Below are 20,718 nucleotides of genomic sequence, written 5' to 3'. Positions count from 1 at the left end.
CATTTGTGGGATGAGCAGCACAGCTGATTATGCGGGTAGCGCTGAAGTCAAATGTGCAAATTTCCCTGCCAATGTCAAAGAGTTGACTTGTTTTGAGTTGTTTGGGGGATTGAATGATTTAACTCTTATCAGTAACAAGGAACAAACAAGACGTATTGACAGTTTGACACTTTGTTCATTGAAGAACCATATGCAGCCTCAACATGCTGCTGGTCACCAGCCTGGCACCACCTCCTCATGCTGCTGGTCACCAGCCTGGCACCACCTCCTCATGCTGCTGGTCACCAGCCTGGCACCACCACCTCATGCTGCACCTCCTCATGCTGCTGGTCACCAGCCTGGCACCACCTCCTCATGCTGCTGGTCACCAGCCTGGCACCACCTCCTCATGCTGCTGGTCACCAGCCTGGCACCACCACCTCATGCTGCACCTCCTCATGCTGCTGGTCACCAGCCTGGCACCACCACCTCATGCTGCACCTCCTCATGCTGCTGGTCACCAGCCTGGCACCACCTCCTCATGCTGCTGGTCACCAGCCTGGCACCACCTCCTCATGCTGCTGGTCACCAGCCTGGCACCACCTCCTCATGCTGCTGGTCACCAGCCTGGCACCACCTCCTCATGCTGCTGGTCACCAGCCTGGTCACACGTTGCTAAAATAAACATGTTTACAGCCTTGTACAAAAAACAGTTCATAACAATTCTATGGGACTTAAAGTCATGCATAATTAAGGGTGTGGCCACTTTGAGTGACAGGTGGCTAGCCACACAGTTTTTCTCCGAAATGTCTTGCCCTGCCCTGCTATGGAACATGTATGATTTACCCTGTACTGTAGTGTAGTGTAGTGGATTTACCCTGTGCTGTAGTGTAGTGTAGTGGATTTACCCTGTGCTGTAGTGTAGTGTAGTGTAGTGGATTTACCCTGTACTGTAGTGTAGTGTAGTGGATTTACCCTGTGCTGTAGTGTAGTGGAGTGGATTTACCCTGTGCTGTAGTGTAGTGTAGTGGATTTACCAACAGAAATGGAAATCCTTAGTGCAGCCCCAACTGTATCCGATCTGATTAGTAGATTATATTGTGATTTTCATGCCGGTCAAGTACCAAATAACTCCCATGTTAAAACAAAGTGGAATATTCTTTAATACCTACGCTGACCGTTGTGAGACTCGGGGCTGCACAGGAAATTGTTTACAAAGGTTATTGCAATTTTACCACTTGTGTGCTTGATTCCTAGGTTCGCCCGCTGTGCGGCCTTACCCGGCTTGAGTACACAGCTTGGCCACTGCGCGGCCTCGCCCGCAGCTCGACTGCTGCGTGTCCTCGCCTGCACTATTGGCATTGACAATTGCTCAACTTCGCATCACTGATGACATCACTCACTGATGACATCACAATTGCTCGAGTGACCATCACTGTTCACATCATGGAGTGCTCGAGTGACATCACTCAGCGCACAATTGCTCAACTTCGCATCACTGATGACGTCAGTGAGTGATCAGTAGTGAGAGAAAAGTAGAGTCTGCACATTGCATATAGACTTCACTTCCAATTTATTATGCCTCCGCCAGCGATAGCCAGGCCGGAAGCATTATGGATCCGGGTTGTACGTCCGTCCGTACGTACGTACGTCCGTCTGATGTTCGTTAACGCGATATCTGAGGAACGCCTTGACGGAATTTAATCAAATTTGCCTCAAACATCGACTTAGACTCAAGGATGATCTGATTAGATTTTGGTGGTCAAAGGTCAAGGTCACTGTGACCTCTCGAACGCCATTTTCAAACTTGTTAACACGATATCTCAGGAATGCCTTGACGGAATTTCATCAAATTTGCCTCAAACATCGACTTGGACTCAAGGATGAATTGATTAGATTTTGGTGGTCAAAGGCCAAGGTCACTGACCTCTCAAACGCCATTTTCAAGCTTGTTGAACGCGGTATCTCAGGAATGCCTTGACGGAGTTTCATCAAATTTGCCTCAAACATCGACTTGGACTCGGATGAACTGATTAGATTTTCGTGGTCAAAGGTCAAGGTCACTGTGACCTCATGAATGCCATTCCCAAGTTTGTTAAAGCGATATCTCAAGAACGGCTTGATGGAATTTCTTCCAATTTGGCTCAAATGTTGACTTGGACGCAAGGATGAACGGATTACATTTTGGTGATCAAAGGTCAAGGTCACTGTGACCTCTCCAACGCCATTTTCAAGCTTGTTAACGCCATATCTCAGGAATGCCTTGATGGAATTTCATCAAATTTGCCTCAAACATTAACTTGGCCTCAAGGATGAACTGATTACATTTTGGTGGTCAAAGTTCAAGGTCACTGTGACCTCACGAATGCGATTCCCAAGAATGAACTAATGGCGGAGGCATAAATCCGCGTTGCGGTCGTTCTAGTTTGTAGAAGATTATGCCCTCGTTCACACCATACACTGTCATATATTCCCATTTAATTAAGCCTAAAGAAAGACACTGGCGGGCCTACATTAACTCATTCCTGGCCATATACGTCTTTAACGTCTTATCAGGAGTTTGCCTCCCAGCCAAATACGTGTTTGACGTGTTTTTGTTTTTATTCGTGCTTAGAGTAGTTCAAAGACTTCCCCAGCCTGTGACATGGTATCAGGTCCCTGGCCTCAAAGACAAGCCGACAACACGTGATCAAACACACACCGCAGCTGTTGTTTTGAAATGGGGGAGGAGGAGAACAGAAAACGGAGAAACGCTGCTTTGTTGCAGAGTAGGAGAAACGCCATTGAAACGCCCCTCGGCGCGCTGCCCGAGCTGGTCGCCTTGCTGCAGGGCAGCGAACGCTGGATGAGTTGTTCGCGGTAGTCAAACCCGTGACCAACATGATCGATCCGGTTCCAGCGCCTGGTCCCAAACCCAAGCCGGACCCCGTTCCTGTGTCCCAGCCCGAACGAGACGAGACGGAGTCACAACTTTGTGAGGAGAACGAGGACAACACAGCAACAGACAGGATTTCCCAGGAGGAGCCATTTTCCAGAGCGCGTTTGCGCCGTGCAAAGACCCGCCGGGATTACATTGAAAGTGACTATAGGCTCTTTCAAACACAGATCACGCAAAATTGTAGTTCGGGAAGCCCGTAAAGCTTGGCAGCCTCGCCACAGAAATTGCTTTCACACAGAGCCAAGCAGCACGGCCACTTTCCCGTGCTGTGGTGTACTTTGACTCTCAGCCATCACAAAGCTCCCAGTCGTCTGAAGAGGAGATGGTCACACCGTCGCCAATTGTCCATGTCGAGGGCGAGGAAGACTGGACTCCAATGCGACAGGACCCTGATGATCTCGCGGTAAGGAGTAATTTTGTTGTTGATATATATGCATATTGTACAGACAGTACCAGTACCAGTACCAGTACCAGCTTCACGCACAAAGTCCCAGTGATGATGTCATCACACTCACACAAAGTCCCAGTAATGATGTCATCTGTGTCTGTGTGTGTGTGTGTGTGTGTGTGTGAGACTACACTGTGTCTCTGCATTCTATGATCGTATAGTTTACTGAGACACTAGTACACTACACTGTCTCTGTACTAAATGTGATTATATAGTTTACTGAGGATATGTTGCTTTTATTTCAGACGAGGAGCCGATTGTTGCACAACCCAGTGAGCCCACATCTCAGAATGAGGTCAGGACGGCCGAATCCCTGCCCATCTTTCGCCGAAGATTGAAAACTCCTTTTCTTTCTTTTTTTCAACTTTTTATTTTAGTTTTCAGTGAGTCCACCTTTGGAAAAAAAACTCACCTTTTCAAGCCCAAACCTGTACTGCTGCAAGGGTGTATCTGTGTAGATGATGTTCCACAGTTCATTCCACTAATGTTGACAGAATGTGACATTGTAAGTCGCTTTGGATAAAAGTGTCTGCTAAATGACGAAATGTAATGTAAAGAGACACACATGGGCCCCGCGCACACACACACATTCACACTCACTCACACTGAGTAAACTGTATTGTTGAATGTAAAAAAAGCACTTCATGTATATATATATCTTCATAAAAGAATTGAGAGCGAGTTCTGCCTGAGATTGTGTCCTTTACAAAAATGCCTTTTTCTCCAATTTCTCTTCTCAGAGAGACCTTTTTGGTGAATATAGGGTGTATATAAATGGCTATAAGTAGAGTACAGAACATGCTAAAAGCTCACTTTTTTTTTCCTGGTGAACCCAGAGACGTACATCTTAATTTTGAGGTATTGCAAATCACTTTGGTGCTAATAGATAATTTACTGTGGGTCTTGAAAGATGACCAACAATTATGAAAATCTTTGGCCTGAGCTAAATATTGGCAGTCCTAAACTGGCCATGAATGAGTTAAATGTATCTTTGCATCCAAGAATGTGAAATTAAATAACTTGAAAAATAATTTAAATTAAGAACTAGTTCCCTACCTGCGACAAGCCAAGATTCAAGATTCAAGATTCAAGATTCAAGATTTTTATTGTCACTCCATGGTACAAGTACCACGTGTGAAATTCTTGTGCAGTGGACTCCGTTTACGACATAGTACAAATAGGCAACAGCAATAAGTAATAGGCAATAAGAAATAGGCATCAATAAGCAATAAGACAGCAATAAGGCAATAAGAAATAGGCATCTTATAAGCAATAAGACAAGTCGGTGGCTTATACGACAGTGGCATATTCATTGCACATAGGTGCACATGTCATGTGCATACGTTAGACGTGTTCAGACATTCCAAATTCGACGTTTTATACATACATGTGCAAATAGCATGTACCTTATTAAACATACACTTAAATTTACAATTAAACGTTAGGCACCTTATTAAACATACACTTAAATTTACAATTAAACGTTAGGCATCCGTAATAGTAGCAGCTGCAGTACGGTACTGCGGTACGACTACTGCACTATTTGTGCATATTTAGGAGTCTCGTGGCCTGCGGGAAGAAACTGTTCCTCAAGCGATTTGTGCGTGTTTTTGGAACCCTGTATCTCCTCCCTGAGGGTAGCCGGGAGAACAGGCTGTTGTGGGGATGGTTTGTGTCTTTGATGATCTTCAGGGACCTCCTGAGGCACCGCTGGTTATACAGTTCGTGCAGTTCTGGCAACTCGTCTCCTGTTACGTGCTGGGCCGCGCGCCTCACCCTCCGTAGCGCCCTGCGGTCCATGGTGGTACAGTTCCCGTACCAGGCGGTGAAGCAGCCAGTCAGCAGGCTTTCAATGGTGCCTCTGTAGAAGTCCCTGAGGATTTCTTTCCTTAGCCCAAACTTCTTCAGGCGCCTGAGTCCGTGTATTCGCTGTTGGGCCTTTTTGACAACAGTGGCGGTGTGGCCGGCCCAGGTCAGGTCCTGGTGGATGTTGACTCCCAGGTACTTGAAGCTGTCCACCCTTTCCACCACTGTGCCGTTGATGGTGATTGGGGGGTGTGTGCCCCCCCCTCTCCTGTAGTCCACAATGATCTCCTTGGTCTTGGAGACGTTCAGAGAGAGGTGGTTGTCCTGGCACCATTGTTCCAGGACCCTCACCTCCTCTCTGTAGGCCGTCTCGTCGCCCCCCGAGATCAGCCCCACGACTGCTGTGTCGTCTGCAAACTTCACGATGGTGTTTGAAGTTTGAGTCGCCACGCAGTCGTGGGTGTAGAGGTCGTACCAGAAGGGGCTGGAGACGCACCCCTGGGGTGCTCCTATGCTGATGGTCAGCGGGGAGGAGGTGAGGTTGCCCACCCTCACCACCTGGCGGCGGTCTGTCAGGAAGTCCAGGATCCAGTCGCACATCGCTGTGTTTAGTCCCAGGTCCCTGAGTTTGCTTACCAGCCTGGAGGGTACTATGGTGTTGAATGCTGAGCTGTAGTCCACGAACAGCATTCTCACATAGGTGTCCTTCCCCTCCAGGTGGGACAGGGCGGTGTGGAGCACGTGTGCCACTGCATCCGCTGTGCTCCTGTTGGGGCGGTATGCAAACTGCAGCGGGTCGTGGTCCGGGGGGAGTGTGGGACGGATCTTTGATATGACCAGCTTTTCAAGGCACTTGCTGGCTATTGGTGTGAGGGCTATAGGGCGCCAGTCATTGAGGCTGGTCACTTTTTTCTGTTTGGGAATGGGGATGATTGTTGCTGCCTTGAAGCAGGAGGGAACTCGTCGGAGGGAGAGGGACTGGTTGAAGATGTCTGTGTACACGGCTGCCAGCTGGTGGGCGCAGGCCTTGAGGACCCGCCCAGGGATGCCGTCCGGGCCGGCCGCCTTGCGTGGGTTGATACGCAGGAACGACCGGCACACTTCATCCTCAGTGATGGTGAGGGGGCGGTCTGTGGGGGGTGGAGGGTGGGTGGGGTTGGTGGTTAGGTGGGAATGGGGGGGGGTGCGGGGGAGGAAGGGGGGAGGGGAGGTGATCGGGGGGTGGGGTGGGGGGGAGGAAGGGGGGTGGGGTGGAGGAAGGGGGGAGGGGAGGTGATTGGGGGGGGGAGAGGAGGAGGGGTGGTGGGGGGGCGGCGAGGGGGAGAGGTGATGGGGGGGGAGAGGTGGCAGGGGGGGGAGGAGGGGAGGAGAGGGGTGATGGGGGGGGAGAGGTGGGGGGGGAGGAGAGGAGGGGGGGTGGGGAGGGGTGGTGAGGGGGGGGAGGGAGGGGGGGGTGATGGGGGGGAGGAGAGGGGGAGAGGGGTGGGAGAGGGGGGGGGGAGGAGGGGAGGCGCTCTGGCAGAGGGGTCGAACCTAGCGTAGAACGCGTTGAGTTCGTCCGGTAGGGTGGGTGACGTGCTGGGGTTCTGTCGTTTCACCTCTTTGAAGTCTGTGGCAGCATGGAGCCCTCTCCACAGGTGTCTGGGGTTGTTAGTGTCCAGTTTTGACTCCAGCTGCCTTCCATAATCTCTACGTGCTATTTTTATAGCGGTCCGGAGGGCATATTGTGCCTGCTTGTATTGGTCAGTTGTGCCAGAGCTGAAGGCGGTGGTCCTGGCGTGGAGGGCAGCCCTGACGTCGCTGTTGACCCAAGGCTTTTGGTTCGGCATTATTTTGACTTTTTTTGTGGGGACTATGTCGTCGGTGCACTTCTTTATGAAGCATGACACCGTATCTGCATACTCGCCCAGGTCTCCTGCAGCTTTGAACTCCTCCCACACCACTTGGTCAAAGCAGTCCCTCAGGATGTCGTCTGATTGGTCTGACCAGCAGTGGGCGGTTCGGAATGCTGGGGGTTGTCTTTTTAGTTTTTGTTTGTACCTGGGTACAAGTAGGATGGAGGCGTGGTCCGATTTGCCGAAAGGGGGGCGAGGGACGGCTTTGTAGCCATGTCGGATGTTTGAGTAACATTTGTCCAGTGTGTTACTGCCTCGCGTGGGGAAGTGAATGTGCTGGTACAATGTGTGCATTCTGCCTCTCAGGTTTGCCCTGTTAAAATCCCCAGTCACCACCAGGGCCATTTCGGGTTGTTTTGTCTCCTGACAGAGAGGAGACGTGCAGTCAGTCTGAAGCGGGTTTGACAACGATGACGAGGTTATTAAAAGCCGACTGCAGCTGGTTGACACACAGGCATCCAACTGGCTTTCAGAACGGACTTATGGCCTACTTCACAACATGAGAATATTTGCTATACTTTAAACTGAAGGGCAAAGGTAAGAATATTAGCCTTGTGTTACCTGTAGCCTACATCTGAGAACAAAATCCCTTGTGTTTTGTGAGCTTTGAGATGATGCTCCATAAAGTCGTTCAGACAAATAGGCCTAAATGAAAGCTGCTCATTAAATACTCCTGCTTAAATGGCAAATCAACTGAGGTTCTAGTAGGTTATTTATGCTGAAACGACATTGGCTGGGTTTCCCAAAAGCTTCTTTGCGCTAAGAAGCTAATTCAACCCTTCTTAAGGCCCCCTTAAGAAGCAAACGCGTTTCCCAATTGCTTCTTTACGAAGGCATGCGTTTCCCAAAAGCTTCTTAGCGCTAAGAAGCTTCTTTGACCCTTCTTAAGGCTCCCGTAAGAAGCCAACGAAGCCAACGCGTTTCCCGATTGCTTCTTAGCCTAAAATTATCTTCCAATTATCCTCCGTTAAGAAGGCTGCGTTTCCCAAAAGCTTCTTAGCGCTAAGATGATCTTTTGTTAAGAAGGTTTTGTAAGAAGGGTCTGGAGCCTTCTTAACACCTTCTTAATGACAAAACACTGGCAGATCCAGCCGCGTCAGGCAAAAGGAGATACTTGTGTCCACTGTTCCTCTTGTGTTTTTCCCTTTTTCCTTTCTTTCATGTACCCTTTAGTGTTTAAAATTAGGGAACACTTGAAAATCTCCCCTGTATGTATGGTTACTTGTGTTTTAAATGTTTTACCGTAGGCTATATTCCTCTAATCAGAATGGATTCCTTTTATAATGTTGTGGATTTATATAGCACCTTTCACAGAACCCAAGGTCGCTTAAATTCTGTAGTGTTTCTCTGTTTTGTTGTATGCTGTGTATATAAAGCAATTTGAACTGCAGTCCATGTCTGAAATAAATAATGTTTAATAAAGTTTAACATGACCATGATTAGGTGTTAACAGTGTTTCTCAACCACTGAGTCGTGGCCCACTGCTGGGCTCAGAGTGCCATCAAGTGAGCCGCTCCAGTTAAGATGCTTCTTAAGAGCCTTCTATTTTTTTTATTTTTCTCGACTGTTAAGAAGGCGTTTGGGAAACACTTCTTTGGAGCCTTCTTAACTCCTTAAGAAGCTTCTTAACTCCTTAAGAAGCTTCTTAACTCTTAAGAAGCTTCTTTGTTGGGAAACTCAGCCATTGACATTAGTGGCTAAATTAACGGACATAATAATAAGCTTTAGGCCTACAACCTGTCAGAGGACCTCTCTGTTGCTGTTGCTGCTTTTCTCGCAATACGCCCGCAGCAGTTTATCAATGTGCAAAGCTGAAGCCAACTTGCGATTCTTATCAACCCAACTTTTCCTCGCTGAGGCGGCTTCTCATGGCTCTTTGGATCTTGTTCTGGACCATCATTACATAAAAAGAACTGGCCGAGGGATGTCTGCGTTGACATTTCGGTCTCTTGTGTCAAGCCAAAGCGCTGTCGGCCGCGGGATTTTGCAGTGTGCGGCTTTTGCATGGCGCGTTACAGTTAAAGACCATCTGCTGTATTTTTTCCCTTTTTCACCAAACACTCAACATAACAGCGCGGCGAAAATATATAATATATTTAAGTCTATATTTAAGTTGTATCTTATGGCAACATCACTAGCTATAGGTCACACAATATTGGGCTATTTTATATAAGAAATTTATTTATTTGGCAGTTTTAACCTTTTAATTTGCCGGCCCATGGCAGCAAATACTGGCTAAAAGCCGGCAATTACCGGCTAACGCAATCCCTGATATGAGGACATGGCTTTTCAGTCTACAGTATATGAAAACATGGCTTTTCAGTCTACAGAATATCTGAGGACATGGCTTTTCAGTCAGAATCAGAATCAGAATCACTTTTATTGCCACAGTATGCAAGTTACATACGAGGAATTTGTCTTACTGTATGCAGCGTAGCGGTCACATCAATATACAGAGATAAGAAGTAGGAAGATAACTAAAGACAATCACAAAGTTGCAAGTGCAATTAAATCGAGTAAATATATACAATATGTACATGAGTGGTGAAGTTTTCTGTGGATGATAAATATGAATTTACGTTGAATTTACATGAGATTTACAGACTGAGTTAAATAGACGTTAAATAGGCAGTGGATTTACATGAATTTACAGTCCCAGTTAAATAAGAGTTTACATTGAATGTACATGAAATTTACAGGCTAAGTTAAATAGGCATTAAATGGGGGGGGGGGGGGTTGTTGGTGAGGTCCTTGGCGGAAGGGGTTTCCGGGCCTTGTTGGTGAGGCTGATGGCGGTTGGGAAGAAGCTGGTCTTGTGGCGGGTGGTTCTGGTCTTGGCAGACCTCAGTCTCTTGCCGTGGGGGAGTGTCTTAAAGAGTTTGTGGCCAGGGTTGGAGGGGTCAGCCATGATCTTGCAAGACTGCTTCAGTGTCCTGGCTGCATGCAGGTCCTGGAGGTATGGCAGGTTGCATCCGATTATCTTCTCAGCGCAGCGGATGATGCGCTGAAGTCTGTTAATGTCTTTGAGAGTGGCAGCAGCATACCAGACGGTGATGGAGGAGGTGAGGGTGGACTCAACGATGGAGGTGTAGAAGTGCACCATCGTGGCCTTTGGCACTTTGAATTTCTTCAGCTGCCGCACAAAGTACATCCTCTGCTGTGCCTTCTTGGTGAGAGCTCTGATGTTCAGGTCCCATTTTAGGTCCTGGCTGATGATGGTCCCCAGGAAGTGGAAGGACTCCACAGTGTTGACTGGGGAGTCACCCAGGGTGATGGGGGAAGGTGGGGCTTTGTTCCTCCTGTAATCCACAATCATCTCCATTGTTTTTTGAGCATTTAACACCAGGTTGTTTTGAGTCGACAACATATCCGAAGACATGGCTTTTCAGTCTACAGTATATACGAAGAGATGGCTTTTCAGTCTACAGTATATGAGGACATGGCTTTTCAGTCGACAGTATCTGAGCACATGGCTTTTCAGTCTACAGTATATCTGAGGACATGGCTTTTCAGTCTACAATATATCTGAGGACACTGCTTTTTAAAGGAGAATTTCGTTTTTTTTTAACCTGGACCCATCTCCTATAACCTATGTGGGATTCGAAATAACGAAGGTTATGCCAAACCCCACATAGGTTACGCTAAAACCACCACCGCAAAGCGTCCTACCTGTACTTGGCCAGTCGGCAGGAAAGTATCGCGGGACTTCACGAGACTTGGTGACCGAGATCACGTTTGAGGTGATTTGATCCCTGTGCGACTCCAGGAAACAGCCTTTGGTGAAATATCACTCTGGTGGTTCTTGAGGGATCAGATTATGACGATATTTGGCGAAAACGGGAATAAAAATAGCTATTTAGATGCAGGAAAGACAGGCTCACACTTGGCCCCAAATCAGCTCCATTTTACAACTGACTTGGACGCTATTGATCTCAAAACAACGCTAGGACGGCCAGAAACGCCGCGGAGATCGCTGGGTGAGTGGCCAAATCATAATTAATGCCAGGAGATGGGTCCAGGTTAAAAAAAACGAAATTCTCCTTTAAGTCTACCGGATATGAGGTGAGGGCATGGCATTTCAGTCTACCTTATGTCTGAGGACATGGCTTTCAGTCTACAGTATATCTGAGGACATGGCTTTTCAGTCTACAGCATATCTGAGGACATGGCTTTTCAGTCTCCAGTATATCTGAGCACATGGCTTTTCAGTCTCCAGTATATCTGAGGACATGGCTTTTCAGTCTACAGCATATCCGAGGACATGGCTTTTCAGTCTACAGTATATGAGGACATGGCTTTTCAGCTGACAGCATATCTGAGGACATGGCTTTTCAGTCTCCAGTAGGGGTGTCACGATATTTCGTCGCCTGATATATCGCGATATCGAAACGTCACGATATGCGTATCGTCAGAAAAAAATATCGTACATTTTTTTTTTTTTGCACCTCAATAATAATAGAACAAATTTAGCAGAATCAACACGCATGAGTGAGGGGGTAGACTACTACTGGCATGGCAAAACAGCTCAAGGGGTACATAAGATTACATAAGTTTAGGGACCATTGAGCATGAGTTATTTAAGAAATAGATTGTATACTTTATTTTTCTTTCACCATGCAACAAACATTTAGTTTGTGACAATGTGACACATTCTATTGCAAGAGAAGCATTATCGTCCATGTTGTTTTATAGTTATTATAATAACAATTTCCAAAAACAGCATTTGTTTTGTATTTTGTGTATTTCAAATGAAAGACTATTTTCCAGTATATTCCCAGGGCTCCCTTGAAAAGAGGTTTCGATTTCAACGGGACTCACATGGTTAAATAAATGATAAATAAATGCATAAAAATTATTTACTTTTGTTAAAAAAAAATTGTTAAAATATCGCATCGTTATCGTGAACCCAATATCGTGTATCGTATCGTATCGTGAAATAAGTGTATCGTGACACCCCTAGTCTCCAGTATAGCTGAGGACATGGCTTTTCAGTCTCCAGTATATCTGAGGACATGGCTTTTCAGTCTCCAGTATATCTGAGCACATGGCTTTTCGGTCTACAATACAGTATATCCGAGGACATGGCTTTTCGGTCTACAGTATATCTGAGGACATGGCTTTTTAAGTCTACCGTATATCTGAGGACATGGCTTTTCAGTCTACAATATATCTGAGGACACTGCTTTTTAAGTCTACCGTATATGAGGTGAGGGCATGGCATTTCAGTCTACCTTATGTCTTGAGGACATGGCTTTCAGTCTACAGTATATCTGAGGACATGGCTTTTTAGTCTACAGTATATCTGAGGACATGGCTTTTCAGTCTACAGCATATCTGAGGACATGGCTTTTCAGTCTACAGTATATCTGAGGACATGGTTTTTCAATCTACAGTATATGAGAACATGGCTTTTCAGTCTACAGTATATCTGAGGACATGGCTTTTCAGTCTACAGCATATCTGAGGACATGGCTTTTCAGTCTACAGCATATCTGAGGACATGGCTTTTTAAGTCTATTGTATATCTGAGGTGAGGACATGGCTTTTCAGTCTACAGTATATCTGAGGACATGGCTTTTTAAGTCTACGTATATCTTAGGTGAGGACATGGCTTTTCAGTCTACAGTATATCTGAGGACATGGCTGTTTAAGTCTAAGGTATATCTGAGGTGAGGGCATGGCATTTCAGTCTACCTTATGTCTGAGGACATGGCTTTTCAGTCTACAGCATATCTGAGGACATGGCTTTTCAGTCTACAGCATATCTGAGGACATGGCTTTTCAGTCTACAGCATATCTGAGGACATGGCTTTTCAGTCTACAGTATATCTGAGGACATGGCTTTTCAGTCTACAGTATATCTGAGGACATGGCTTTTCGGTGGGTAACTGGGCCAGAGACAAAGCTGGTGTTGGCAAAACAACAATAGAATTTTTGGAGTTAGTTGCCAAGCCGTGCAGCAGGTTTTGATTTATGATGATGTCTACCCGCTGGCAGCTTGTTGCAATTAGTGAAGTGGTTGAAGGGTCTGGCAGTCTAGCAGCGTTCTATTTTGTTTTTGTCCTTTATTAATCTGTCATTTAATTCCCATGTTTTTTGTTTACCGGAATCCTGGTGATCCTGTACACTTCCTCTCATTTGAATCCTGGTGATCCTGTACGCTTCCTCTCATTTGAATCCTGGTGATCCTGTACGCTTCCTCTCATTTGAATCCTGGTGATCCTGTACGCTTTCTCTCATTTGAATCCTGGTGATCCTGTATGTTTCCTCATTTTAATCCTGGTGATCCTGTACGTTTCCTCTCATTTGAAATCCTGGTGATCCTGTACGTTTCCTCTCATTTGAATCCTGGTGATCCTGTACGCTTCCTCATTTGAATCCTGGTGATCCTGTATGCTTCCTCATTTGAATCCTGGTGATCCTGTACGTTTCCTCTCATTTGAATCCTGTTGATCCTGTACGCTTCCTCATTTGAATCCTGGTGATCCTGTACGTTTCCTCTCATTTGAATCCTGTTGATCCTGTACGCTTCCTCATTTGAATCCTGGTGATCCTGTACGTTTCCTCTCATTTGAATCCTGGTGATCCTGTACGTTTCCTCTCATTTGAATCCTGTTGATCCTGTACGCTTCCTCATTTGAATCCTGGTGATCCTGTATGCTTCCTCATTTGAATCCTGGTGATCCTGTACGCTTCCTCTCATTTTAATCCTGGTGATCCTGTATGTTTCCTCATTTGAATCCTGGTGATCCTGTATGTTTCCTCTCATTTGAATCCTGGTGATCCTGTACGTTTCCTCTCATTTGAATCCTGGTGATCCTGTACGTTTCCTCTCATTTGAATCCTGGTGATCCTGTACGCTTTCTCTCATTTGAATCCTGGTGATCCTGTATGTTTCCTCATTTGAATCCTGGTGATCCTGTACGTTTCCTCTCATTTGAATCCTGGTGATCCTGTACGTTTCCTCTCATTTGAATCCTGGTGATCCTGTACGTTTCCTCTCATTTGAATCCTGGTGATCCTGTACGTTTCCTCTCATTTGAATCCTGGTGATCCTGTACGTTTCCTCTCATTTGAATCCTGGTGATCCTGTACGTTTCCTCTCATTTGAATCCTGGTGATCCTGTACGTTTCCTCTCATTTGAATCCTGGTGATCCTGTATGTTTCCTCATTTGAATCCTGGTGATCCTGTATGTTTCCTCATTTGAATCCTGGTGATCCTGTATGTTTCCTCTCATTTTAATCCTGGTGATCCTGTACGTTTCCTCTCATTTGAATCCTGGTGATCCTGTATGTTTCCTCATTTGAATCCTGGTGATCCTGTATGTTTCCTCATTTGAATCCTGGTGATCCTGTATGTTTCCTCTCATTTTAATCCTGGTGATCCTGTACGTTTCCTCATTTGAATCCTGGTGATCCTGTATGTTTCCTCATTTGAATCCTGGTGATCCTGTATGTTTCCTCTCATTTGAATCCTGGTGATCCTGTATGTTTCCTCATTTGAATCCTGGTGATCCTGTATGTTTCCTCTCATTTGAATCCTGGTGATCCTGTATGTTTCCTCTCATTTTAATCCTGGTGATCCTGTACGTTTCCTCTCATTTTAATCCTGGTGATCCTGTATGTTTCCTCATTTGAATCCTGGTGATCCTGTACGCTTCCTCTCATTTGGGTTTCAAACATGACGGTGCTCTTGCCTTCCCTCCCTCGTAGCCTTCTTTTTCTTCTCTCACCGGTGATGTCATCGTTTCAGCAAATCACTTCCCCTCACTTTTTCTTCCTCCCGTCTCATTCGGTTCTCTTCATCTCTGTTGAGCCCTCTGGCTTGGAGATGAGCCACGTTACTGACTGGGGCGGGTGACATCGTTGTATTTGGACAAAGGTCTTTCAAAAAGTCTGGTTTTAATTCCTGAATTCAGGTCAGGAGTATAGGGAAGCTATAGAAACAAAACAAATTCATCGCTGGAACACTGTCACATGGCTGAAAAACCCAATGCTATCTATGCTTTGATTCCAGTCTGCTCAGCACAGATGTCAGATGGAACTGAATTCAATTGATATAAAAACTCAACATCTGACATCAGACATGCGCGCTGGACATGCTCTCAGTCCCTAATGGCATCATTCACTAGACTGATGCAGTCTAATATTAAGAGAAAAGAGAAAGAGAAAGTTCATTTTTTCAAATTCATCCTCTGCATTTAACCCATCCTCTACTAGGAACCTTCCTAGAACTAGGAGCAGTGGGCAGCCACTGTGCAGCGCCCGGGGACCAACTCCAGTTCTTTTTGCCAGTACCTTGGCCAGGAGCACTGACAGGAGTATTAACCCTAACATACATGTCTTTCTTTGATATTGTGGAAGGGGACGTGTTATTAGCCTACATCATTACAGTAAGAGGTTTCTGTTTTCTAGATAAAAGCTGAAGACGGCTAATAATAAGTGAGTTTAACTTTCATGCCAGCAGTGGATATCTCATTTTGCATTGAACTTGCATAAAGACAAAGAAAAATATGAATTTTGTTGTGAAAATACATATTTATTACTGGCTGAAACTGGTGCCAACCAATTATCAGCTCAGCTGCCATGTCCTGATTTCTAATTGTAGACATAGGTGACAAAGAATCAGCCTGTTTATTATCCTTTACCGAAAGTTTTGGCTATAGTGACAAATAGCCTAATGGCTATTGGCTAGTGCCTTAAACTAGGTCAACTCAATACATTCCGTTTCGATGTTGGAACTATTTAATCTGCAGTGTAGTGCTTCCCCTTTCTCAGTTTTGATTGATATCGCATGATGAATCAGAATCAGAATAACTTTAATGATCCCCAAGGGGATATTGGGACATGCTACAGTTGCTCATACTGTACTCAGGCATGGAAAAATATCAACATAAGCATCAACATTATAAGAGACATAGGACCGTTCCATACAATGAAATAGAATAAATTAGAAGAATAAATTAGAAGTTACATAGCCTATGTACAGTAAGTGTCACAAAGATATGCGTTATCCATCAGTCATTCTCAAGTACCCTTAGTAAAGTGAAATATCTGAGGTACCTACTATTTCCTTATATACCACAGAGGGAGTATAGTAATAATAGTAGTAGTAGTAATAATAATAATAATAATAATACAATACTACTACTAGTACCACTACTAACAATAATACAACAGTACTAGTAATAATATAATAATAAAATAGAATAATAATAATAATAATAACGAGTAAGGTGCATCCAGTCAGTGAAGTGAACCGTATCAGTGTGGATTTTTGATTATTGCACAATTTGTGGTAATTTGCACGTATTGCACATTGAGTGTTATTGCACATCAGGTATACATTATCCAAGTTGGTTTGAGTTTTGGACGGGTGGAATGAGTCCAAGGCTTCCAATTGACTGACTCAGAGTGATTGGTGCTCTGAGGGAGGCGTTAAAGAGTTTGATGGCCACAGGCAGGAATGCCTTCCTGTGGCGCTCTGTGGTGCATCTGAACCAAACGAGGATCTGCTGTGTAGTCCATGGTAAATGAACCTGATTGAATCCAGTTAAAGGGTTGTTTGTCTGTGTCCCTCTCATTGGCAGGTGTGTGGGGCAGTCAGGTGGTGGTGCCCCAGAAGGTGAGCGCTGTGCTGGGGAAGAATGTGACATTGGAGTGCAGGGTGGAGGTGGGCGCAAACCTCACCCTTACCCAGAGTTCCTGGGAGCGCCGTCTGCCCTCCGGCTCTGTCACAGTGGCTGTCTACAACCCTGAGTTTGGTATCTCCATCCCTCCAAAGTTCACCCATCGCCTCTTCTTCCGCTCACCCTCCTCCCATGATGCCACCATTGTATTGCAAGACGTTGGCTTTGCTGATGTTGGAATATACACCTGCAAGGTGGCCACTTTTCCTCTGGGAAATACTCAGGCCTCCACCACTGTCAGTGTACTCGGTAAGTGACGTGTGTATTGATTCACATTCACTTGTTTGTTTTTCCATGCAATGTGTAAAATAGTCTTCTTAGGAATTGTGCATTATCCTGAGCTTGTACGATCAATACAAAATACCCCAAAGATCTTGGTCAAGTAGTGCTTGAAAATACTTTTTATAATTTGTTTTAGCAGACTTATTTGCCAGATTGGTGAGATTTGTGACATAAAGAAATACAGGCATGCTGTAGTGTAAAGCTTTGACAATCTCAATAAAGTATTCAAAGGTAGGGCTGGGCTCCCTCAACCTTGTCACTTTGAATGTATGCTCTTCTGAACCTAAGAGTGGACATGTCTGACAGATTGTTGGTCTCAGGGTATCAGGGTAACTAAGAGTGGACATGTCTGACAGATTGTTGGTCTCAGGTAGGGATGCACATTTTCCGCAAATTCCAAACTCGATCATTGGTAACGTTAACAATCAATCAATCGATTAATTGTAATTAAAAATACAACATTTTCCAAACCATACCAAATGCGTTTTTTCCTCAATAAAACTTTTATTTATGCAGCAGCAACTTATTGTATATTTCTCACAGCATTGCATAGCATAGCCTACATGAAACACATAAAAATGTGGAGGCATACCTTTTTAGACATGTCAACATTTGCCTAAAATCCCCGTCACAGCCGCAGGGGCTCACTTACCCACGCAGATTGTTTATTTTTTCTGCTCGCAGTGCGTTGCAGCCATCCTCAGCTCCAGTCCAGGTGAGACTCCAGGCGAGCCAATTTATCCGAATGAACACTGTTCTACTTGAACAGCATCTTATGACTTGTCTGAAAAGGGCTATAGTGATGTAGCCGAGTGTCCGGGTCCGCCTATTACTTACACTTTGTTAAAACAATAAACGAGAGTCAGGCTGTAACGTTATAACACGTTTCCACATTTATACTCAGTTAGCGCCTAGCATTAGCACTAAGCACACACCGGCTCTGTGGCATGGGCTCTGTGGTCAACAACAAAGTCCCCCACTTCCTATTGTACGGCAATTCTCGAGGGGACAAACACAGAGCCTTGCATACACGCTGAACAGTCTGTTACAGTGATATCATTGCGCCCTCTGGAGGATCATTGAAAAATGATTTGAAAACACCATCTAATGGTAATGCACGTTGCTTTTATGTTTTGATTTGATCGAGTAATTTTTCTTTGCTCGAGTAAATCCTTAACAAGCAATTAATCGAGTTTCGATTAATTGTGTGCATCCCTAGTCTCAGGGTATCAGGGTAACTAAGAGTGGACATGTCTGACAGATCGTTGGTCTCAGGGTATCAGGGTAAGAGTGGACATGTCTGACAGATTGTTGGTCTCAGGGTATCAGGGTAACTAAGAGTGGACATGTCTGACAGATTGTTGGTCTCAGGGTATCAGGGTAACTAAGAGTGGACATGTCTGACAGATTGTTGGTCTCAGGGTATCAGGGTAAGAGTGGACATGTCTGACAGATTGTTGGTCTCAGGGTATCAGGGTAAGAGTGGACATGTCTGACAGATTGTTGGTCTCAGGGTATCAGGGTAACTAAGAGTGGACATGTCTGACAGATCGTTGGTCTCAGGGTATCAGGGTAAGAGTGGACATGTCTGACAGATCGTTGGTCTCAGGGTATCAGGGTAACGGTACTTCCTGTTGAGGTTCTCCAATATGCAGCCTTTAACGGGCTTGGTCAGATCATTTAAAAGATACTGGTGTTGAATAGATGCAGCACAGGTTTAATGTAGGAGACTGTGATATAGTCTTGGTCCGATTGCACAGCAGTGAAGTCCTGCTCCTGCAGAGGACTTAGAGCTTTGTGAATGAACACAAGGTATACCAGGTGGCTGCTAGGTGTCGTGCCGTAGCGTTCATCCAGTCATTTTCTCCCTGGATCCCCACCTGGTGGAAGACTCTTGAGTTACTGTATGGCCAATTATCTTCTCTTCTTGATCTAAGCCTAACCCGTAGTAGATTCTGAAATGTTGAAATAATCCAAATAAGATTTTAAATAATGAGTTGGCCTAAAGTAAACCCTACCCATGGTGGTACACAAAGTAGATTAAAGCAAATGCTGACAATTATGTACATACATTTACATTACTGGTTTACCAGATCTGGAATCATGACATGATAGCAGATGTGACAATAATGTGTGGGCAAATCATCCTTGGGACAAGAGGGACAGAAGGTATACACCACTTTTGTGTTTGCAAACAGTGATTACATATTTTCATGGGCGGAGCCGAACTGGTGGCAGGAAGTAAACCGTACTCACTGTGGGGATGGTCTAGGATCCAAATAAATGGCCAAAGAGGCAGTGCCGGACATCGTCATATACCCAGCAGGAAAGCTCAGTGGAGCCATGCACAAGACATTAATTTTTCCTTATGCCAGGAATCTCTCCAGCTTGTCTCTTACTTGCAGAGACTATTGAAAGCAAGAGTTAAAATTTTTGACAACAGTGCTGCCGCCATTTTGGCCTGAAAAAGCCTCAATGGCCAATGGGACAACAACACAGAACCATGACAGCCAATCAGAGGTGTTTCTTTCAGGCCAGAATGGCGGTTTTGCTGTGCGCCGATGTTGCAATGGAACAACCTATTAGCCTTCTGTTCTTATCAATGTAAGTTTCCTGCAACCACTGACGTAACCCCCGTGACGTCCACTCCAAATTGGTTTATAGGAGCAAGTGGAGGGGGAGCAATCAGTAAAAGAGTATGGGGAGAAACAGAACATGGACTTGGGCTGTGTCGCGAGTTGCATAAAAAAGAGGACATTTAGTTTTGAGGACTGGAGTGAAGGCTGTTGAAGAAATGAGTGGTAGAGAGATATAGGAATACAGAGGATACGTGGTGACGTGTGCTGCTTTGGCTTTTGCAAAACCCTTCTGTATTAAAGGTTCTCTTTATTGGCAGACAAACAGACACGCAAATCGTTTTCCTAGAAAGCTTTACAGTGAGGGCCAGAGTTGCTATCAGTCGGTTAGATCGGGTTGCACTGGAATGACGTAAGTGGAAATAAAGTGGTTAAAAATGGGGAAAATGAAGCTGGTATTGATGAAAAAGACATGTAATGTGAAGTGAACCTTTCAAAAGACTTCAACCAACCCAGGAGGTCCTCAGCAGGCAGCAGGCTCCTGAAACTCCCTCTCCTTCCCTCTCTCGCCTGCTCTTTGGGTGCCAGTGGAGCCCAAGGTGTACGTGTCTGCAGGTTCTGTTGCCCTGATCGACGGTGGCAACGAAACGGTGGTGGCCACCTGTATCGCCGAGCGGGCTCGGCCGCCCGCCGAGGTGTCCTGGGAGTCCAACCTTTTCGGCCAGTCAGAGGTGCAGCTTTACGACGAGGCCAACGGTACCACCAGCACACAGGTGCGCTACCTGTGGCAGCCCACCCGCCACGTCCAGGGCCACGCGCTCACCTGTGTGGTCCGCCACCCGGCGCTACACACGGACTTCAGGATCCCCTACCAGCTCAACGTGCAGTGTGAGTGCCTGATGACTGGTTGTGTGGGCTAACACATGAACTCCAGCTAATCACACCTGTTCTCTTCTATGTCACACATTCACCAATCCTGATTCAGTCCTCCTGGCCTATCCACCTTATTTTTGAATGCCCCACTGTAAAAAATAATTGTGGGTAGGGGTGCACCGATCACGTTTTTTGCCACCGATTGCCGATCGCCTATGGGAAATATCTGCC

The 20,718-nt window shown here is 45.6% G+C and overlaps 1 protein-coding gene across 1 annotated transcript in view; it reads left to right on the top strand.

The window, feature by feature from the left end:
- Positions 1-203: 203 nt before the first annotated feature.
- LOC310778473 (nectin-3-like protein) overlaps positions 204-20,718 on the top strand; it is a gene marked incomplete at both ends in the record, with an annotated part of 32,972 nt that continues 12,457 nt past the window's right edge. The window contains 3 exons of the mRNA XM_083638914.1: positions 204-597; positions 16,658-17,005; positions 20,203-20,502. Of these exons, the coding sequence (XP_083495040.1) occupies positions 204-597; positions 16,658-17,005; positions 20,203-20,502 (1,042 nt within the window). The remainder of the gene's footprint in view (positions 598-16,657; positions 17,006-20,202; positions 20,503-20,718) is intronic.

This window comes from Poromitra crassiceps, assembly GCF_964638095.1.
Source record: "Poromitra crassiceps genome assembly, chromosome: 1".
NCBI classification, from domain to species: Eukaryota; Metazoa; Chordata; class Actinopteri; order Beryciformes; family Melamphaidae; genus Poromitra; species Poromitra crassiceps.
This window is presented reverse-complemented; position numbering and strand designations above follow the sequence as displayed.